The sequence below is a fragment of the Microtus ochrogaster genome, unplaced genomic scaffold (genome assembly GCF_000317375.1).
Source record: "Microtus ochrogaster isolate Prairie Vole_2 unplaced genomic scaffold, MicOch1.0 UNK121, whole genome shotgun sequence".
Classification (NCBI taxonomy): domain Eukaryota; kingdom Metazoa; phylum Chordata; class Mammalia; order Rodentia; family Cricetidae; genus Microtus; species Microtus ochrogaster.
The window spans coordinates 35070-42260 of NW_004949219.1; the positions used below are offsets into that span (position 1 = coordinate 35070).

Genomic DNA, 7191 nt, shown 5'->3' on the forward strand with positions numbered 1-7191 from the left:
TAGGTCATCTCTGGAGTATAGAGCCACTGTAGGTCATCTCTGGAGGGTAGAGCTGTAACAGGACAGTTGTGGAAGCTGGAGCCTCAATAGGACAGCTCAGTTCTGGAGGGAACGATATCCTGACTTTTGGGGAAGCCACGCTTCACCTAGAGTCACAATGGGACAACTATGGAGGGGTAGAGATGCAATCAGATAGCTCTGGAGGCTGGAGGAAAAGGTTTCCTGACTTCTCAGGAACTCAGGTGATACCTGAAGCTGGGGTGCAGTGAGAGGGTCTCCCCGCAGAATATAGCAATCCTGCTCCTCTCCTAGATAGAGCACTCAAGCTGAGGTCTGCTCTGTTCCCATAAGGGAATGTCCTAGCAGAGCTATCCCCTTCTTCTGATGTGGCCCAAGATGTTACTTCTCCCTATACAGTCTGGTAAAGCAGAAGCAGTGGCAGAAATGTAGCATCTCCTCTGGCTCTAGTGAGTAGTTACTTTTCTCTACTCCCTAATGGAAGGTCTCAGCAGACTTTCTGCTCAGTCTACTGAGGCATGTCTGAGCTAGATCCTCTGTTTTGCTCTGGCAAATGAAGAGCTTCACCCAAGACTCTTTGGAGAAAGAGATTTATTTGGGAAGGAATGCAGGAGAATGGCTGCCTCTGCTAGGGTGAGAAAGGACCGTCACAGACTGAACAGGAAGAGAGGATTATATATGGTAACTTAGGGGCAGAGTTTCTCCAGGGAAAAAAATTTCTGCTCAGAGATTGGCTAGTTTCCTGCTTATGGATTGGTTAGTTTAGTTTGTCAGGGGTAGAGTTGGGTTCAGGCCAAATTGTGTGTCTTTCACTTGCCCTTTTTAGTTTTTGCTTTACTTTAGGGCTAATACGTATTTCTTTCACTGGTTCTGGTTCTAGGGCCAACGTGTGTTTCTTTGACTCTGGCTTCAGAGTCAGGGTGTGTCTCTTTGGTTCTGTGTTCAGAGATTTCAGGGATACAGTGTTTCTTTCCCTGGCTCAGGTCTCAGATCCAAGATGTATTTCTCTTACTCTGGGTTCAGGTTCAAGATGCTCAGAGATTGATTAGTTTCCAGATCAGGGATTAGTTGGTTTTGTATTTCAGTTGGTCAGGGTAGAGTTGGCTCTGATTTTCAGGGCCAAACTGTGTTTCTTTCACTGGGGCCTTCTATTCTTGTTTTTTGTTCTATCTTTCAGGCTAAAGCATATTTTGTTCACTGACTCTTGTTCTAGGGTCAAAGTGTGAATTATGGCTCTGGTTTCAGAGTCAGCGTTTTTTGTTGTTTTGTTTTGTTTTTGGTTGGCACTTTTACCCTGCAGTGGGTCTCTCTTCCATCTTCTGTATTCTCTTGTTTATTCTTACATCTGTAGTTCCTGTTTATTTACCCAGATTTTTCATTTCCAGAATTCCCTCATTTGTGTTTTCTTCATTGCCTCCATTTCAGTTTTCAAGTCTTGAACTGTTTCCTTTGTTTGGCTGTCTTTCCTTGGCTTTCTTTAAGGGATGTTTTGATTTCTTCCAAGTTTTGTTTGTCTTTTTCTCAGTTTCTTTAAGGGAACATTTCACTTCCTCTAACATCTGCATAAAGCTATTTTTAAGGTTGGTTTTTTTTTTTCTTTGTCATCTGTGTTGAGCTGTGTGGTCTTGCTGCTGTAGAACCACTAGGTTCTGGTGGTGCCATATTGCTCTTTATGTTGTTGAATATATTCTTACACTGCCACTTACCCTTCTGAATTTGGGATAATTATAGGTACAAGTGTTGATTCTTGTGTTGTCTTCACTGGTTCGGTCTTGGTTCCTTTATTGTTTCCTATACTGTCTTTTGACCTGAATGGTCAAGGGTTCTGGTGATTGGATGGTTCTTTGGTCAAGTGTGGTGATCCCCTGTATCATCCAGTTCTTCTGGATGGTACAGGCTTTACCTTTGTCTGTGGAGTCTGTTCTTCCGACTGGTATAGGTTTTGCCTGTTCCTGCTCTTCTGACTGGTGTGGGTTGTGCTTATACTTATAGGGCCTTCAGATGCTGCTGGAGAGGGCTGCTCACAGGGAGGAGGATGGGGTGGGTGGGAGTGGGCAGCAGAGTGGAACTGTTCTTCCAACTGGCATAGGTGCTGTGCCTCTAGCGGCTGTTACGTTGCCGGGAAGGTTGGCCAAGAATGGGAGGATAACGGGTTTGTTGGATTTGGGTGGCCAAGTGGGTCTTGTGGTTTACAGAGTCCAGTGGGAGGCAATGGAGGTGGAGAGGCCTACCTGCAGGAGTCTTCCCTGTTGTCTGGCTGCCTACTAACTCATCCTTCAGAGAATACAACCTGGAATCCCGTGATCCCAGCACCCATGATAGAAGTTCCACAATGAACACACGCATATAAGCCCCCCCACACAGTTAGGTGTGGGTGTTGCACAGGTCTCAGGTTTCAAGGCCAGCATGAAGCCTGGTCTACAGAGGGAGTTTTAGGACAGTCTAAGAACTTACACAGAGAAACCCTGTCTTTAGAAATGAGAGAACATATAAAATCACAAGAGACTGTAGCTCCATCTTCTGGGGCATACTCACAGGCATATACCCTCATCATATACACAGTTAAAAATAAATATATGATAATCGTAAGGTATATTTGTTCTGAAATGTTTTCTTCTAGTACATGTAAATCTAAGCAAAATCACACCAAACAACACTCAAATAAGTAAACAAAAAAATAAACAAAATCTGGATCCAGTGATTTGTTGTTGTACATTCGTCTTTTGTGTGTGTGTCTGTTTATGTGTAGGTATGTCTGTGTATGTATGTTGTGTGTATGTGTCTCTGTGTGTAGGTGTGTAGTTGTGTGTGTCTATGTGTGTAGGTATGTCTGTGTGTAGGTGTGTGTAGGTGTGTCTGAGTACAGGCTTGTATGTATTGTCTGTGTAGGTGTGTGTGTAGGTGTGTGCATGTGTATATGCAGGGGGGTGTGTCCATGTGTATGTGTCTCTGTGTGTGTGTCTGTATGTGTAGGTGTGTCGGTGTGTGTCTGTTTGTGTAGATGTGTGCGTAGGTGTGTATGTGTAGGTGTGTCTGTGTGTGTAGGTGTGTCTCTGTGCATGTGTGTAGGTATGTGTAGGTGTGTCTCTGTGTGCAGGTGTGTCTATGTGTAGGTGTGTCTATGTGTAGGTGTGTGTGTCGGTGTGTCTGTGTATGTAGGTATGGTGGGCATGTGTGTTTTCCGTGGGTCCCAGTTTGGGAAGTCACTTCTCCCTCCACCAGTGTTTCTGAGGACTGATAGTTCTTCAGACTTGTGAGCAGCTGCTCTTTCCTGGTCCATCTTGTTGACTTCCACAGATGTTCATATCAGACATGTGAATGAGGACAAACCTGGACCACATCACCCTGGAAGGCTACACAGCACCAGGAGCCTTCTGAGGCTCAACTGTAGAGGACAGGGTGAGAGCACCTTTTTCTATCTGCAGAACCAGCGAGGGCCAGAGCCCGGCATGGACCTTCGACCAGTGGTTTCAACCTATCTTCATGCCATGACCCTTTAGTACACTTCCCCAGGTTGTGGGGACCCCAGCCATAAAACCATTTTCTTTGCTACTTTATAACTGTAATGAATGCTACTGTTATGATTCAGATTGTAAATATCTGATATGTGACCCCTCTGGAAAACACTGGCTTGGAGATTGTTCTTCTGGGAATAGAAGCTCATTTGTGCTCAGGCCTAGGAGAAAGAAGCAGTGCACATGGTGGTGTCTCATGACATCCACGTGAATTTGCCTCACAATGAAATGAGATGGCACTGGACCAATGAGATGGTTAAGTGGGCAAGGATGCTTGCCACCAAGATTTTTTCAACTGAGTGGAATCCCTAAGACCCACATGGGACATGGGGAGAACCAACACCAACAACTATCTTCTGACATCCACACTTTCACCCTGGCTCACACACTCCCAAACATACAACACACACTGAACACACGAGCACATGAATATGTGGATAGGCTTGGGTGCAAAAGGTAAGTGTGCTATGTGAGAAACACACAGAACATGTGAGCTGCAGAATGACTTATTCTTCCGGACTAGACATGATTATGGCTGTCTGGAAACAGAGAAAGTGTCCTCATCCCAAAGATCCCACTGCCTGAAACTACAATGTTAAAAATCAAGTCTAATTTCAACAATTTGACTGCTTTGCCTTTATTTGTGAACACTGGGTAAGATACATTCTTTATACACCAACTTTGAGAAGTCATCTGTGACTCTCAAATGGCGGGTGTGTGTGTGCGCACGTGAGAGAGAGAGAGAGAGAGAGAGAGAGAGAGAGAGAGAGAGAGAGAGAGAGAGAGAAGCTACTAATCTAGTGGTAAAATGACATTTTCAAGAAATGGAAGAGAGGGAGAGAAACTTGAATTTTCAGCTTCCTCTACATTTGGCCCAGAGGACAGGAGGTCAGTGTTGAGCAGCCTGAGCTGCACTTAGCTCTCAGAAACAGGAAATGACGGGCCAATGAAACTTCACTGGAAGCCGGGGAGTTACCAGTATCCAGAGGCTTGCCACGTTCTGGAAAGAGGAAGGTGCACAAGCAGCTCTCTCCAGCTTTGCCACTGTCCTACCAACTCTATCAGAACTCTGAGGCATTGGTCTTAGACAGCTTCCTGAGTGCGGGGCAGTAAGCTGTAAGGCAGGACATCCGTTTAGGGGTCAGAGATCAATGCACCTTCAGAAGCTGTCACAGGATGCAGTGTGGCTGACCTCACAGGTACAGGTCAGGCTATCAAAACTCAGTTCTTAGACTGTGTCAGAAGCTCTGTGTCTGCTCTGCCTGCTGGCTGGCGCCTCTTGACTGGAGCCTCATTGGTTGACTCCTGCACTCCTAGTTCACAATGGCGTCGACCAAGACCACGTCTTCCAGTTGACTTGTAGTGACAAGAAGAAGATGGACCCAGGGTAGGTGGTGGGACAGGGGCTCGATCAGGCTTCTGGACCTCACCAACTGCGGCATCTGACGGTTGCCTGTAGCTGCAAGCAATCTTACTGCCAGTGGCTCTAGGCAGAAGAGTGTGTAAGACCTGGTGAAGCTGGAGGCGCCTCTGTCCCTGAGGTTTTCTTGGTGCTTTGGTCACCCGCCTGGTGGTGAGCCCCTGACTGGCAGAACCAGTCTCTCTATGGTCCACAACTGCCTGATCTTGGCCACGTTTCCACAGCTCGTATCGCTCAGGCTGCAGGATCCGCACAAAGACATCCATGGAGAAGCTCACCCTGGCCTCCCCACAGCTGCACTGAGTCGCCACCTTCCCATAGTCGATCCACCTCGAGGTGGCGAAATTGATGGCCTCTGCGCAGTTGAAGCCGTGATTGAAGCCAGCGTGATAGCCATAGGGAAAGGTGACCATGAACTCCCCAGCCTCCTGCGTCATGCGTCCAAAGGGGATGCCATTCTCTTTGAGCACAGTGGGGGAGATGAGTGCCACCTTGTGCCTCATGAAGGCCTGGCAGCCCTGGGAGCTGCCCGGGAACAGCTGTCTGGCCAGGTGCTCCAGGCGCCGGCCGTGCTCGGGGGGCACAGCGTACCACGTCTTGGGCTGCCCAAAGTGCAGGTAGTTGATGCTGTACAGGTCCATGTCCTCCGTATGCCACGCGAAGGTGGTCTTCCACATGCCAAAGTACAAGTAGGGCGTGTTGACGCCCTCAATCACAATGCCACATTCTTGTTCTAACAGGTCCTGAATTGTTCCCAGGTGTCCCACGTTCCAGTTTTGAGTTTTCCCATCAAACAGGGAGCCGCTGACATCTGCACCATAAATTGGTGACTCGTAGAGGCGATTCTTCCAGTATTTTCTCTCCAAATCTTCAAAATTCACATGTGGAGGAGTCCGGTATTTTTTGCTGTTGGCCAGGTCACGGTACTGCCGCACTGTCATGGCTTTCTTCTTCTTGTGATATTGAGTGAACACGCCTGCACGGCCAGACACCACTTGCTGCAGGGGAGTGCCTATTACCATGTCACTGATGTCCTCATAGGACTGCCGGGCTCTCCATTCTTTGGGCGGAATGACTTTGGCCAGTCCAGCTCTATGTGCCCCTTGGGACTCCATGTAAGCGATGTATTTATCAAAATCATTAAACTCTTCTTTGCTGGGACGAAATATCATTATGCTGCAGCTTGGATTCTGAGCACAGCTGGACTTAGACTTCATAACTTCAATTTGAACACCAAACTCTAATATACACACAGGATTGAGGGGGCAAGATTCTTTTAAACAATGAATTACTGTGGGTGTGGTGCAGCAAAACTCCAGTTGGCTTCCAAGACTGTGCCAGGAGCAGCCTGCCTTAGGCGTGCTGACACACTAAGAGCCAGCACTCCAGGCAGGCGTCAGCGCACTCCAGCCTCTGAGGGGTCGCAACCTCTGCCGTGTTCCTCTTGTTGTCTACGGGATTGCTGGTGCAGCAGAATGTTGTCCTCGGGGAAGTGAGTAAAACAAACTCTGCAAGAATAAAGTTTGAGATGTTTAGTAAAGGCCCCGGGAAACTGAAAGGAAGCATTCAATTTCCCAGCCATTCAGAAGCTGGCCCTTTGTGCTCTGCCAGTACAGTGCTGATGAAGGTGTGGCTGGGAAGCAGATCATGGGTGATTCTCGTCCCCACCCAGGGAAAGTGATGCAGTCAGTCTAGACATCTCTGTGACAGTGTTTCTAGAACTGAACATGGGCGTGTGCTATGTATGATCCAATCATACAGTTGCAGAAAATGCTCATGCCTAGACAGTGAGTGCTGGTAATACTGTTTCTGATGAGCATGCTCTGCAAACAGCAAACTCCCACTGACAGTGGAGAGGACCCTGTTAGAAGTCTGTACAACAGAAGTCACCAAGCGGGAAGATGAGCGCTTTATATGGAACCAATGTTCTAAAGCTGATTTCAGGATTTTCTATGTAAGATTGGGATGAAACAAAGAAATTTCTGTTCAAAGACAGTGTGCATAGTCCACAGAGTGAGAAATAGAGATGGTTGTGGGTGAGAGCCTAAGGTGGGATCTGCAGTTGCCAATCTGCTCTGACCCCACATGCTGCCTACCGCCTACCAGAATAGCTAGCTCATTGTGACCAGTTCTCCAGCTTGGAGATCTTTTTTTTAAAAAAAATATTTATTTATTTATTTATTTACTTACTTATTATGGATACAATATTCTGTCTGCATGTATGCAGGGCAGAAGAGG

At 47.1% G+C, this 7191-nt stretch overlaps 1 protein-coding gene across 3 annotated transcripts in view; it reads right to left on the bottom strand.

Moving 5' to 3' along the window:
* Positions 1–4329: 4329 nt before the first annotated feature.
* Positions 4330–7191, bottom strand: part of Kdm4d (lysine demethylase 4D) — a 29723-nt gene continuing 26861 nt past the window's right edge. For all 3 annotated transcript variants that reach the window (XM_026778278.1, XM_026778279.1, XM_005371684.3), the window contains one exon: positions 4330–6461. In XM_026778278.1, the coding sequence (XP_026634079.1) occupies positions 4755–6170 (1416 nt within the window). In that variant the 5' untranslated portion in view covers positions 6171–6461 and the 3' untranslated portion in view covers positions 4330–4754. The remainder of the gene's footprint in view (positions 6462–7191) is intronic.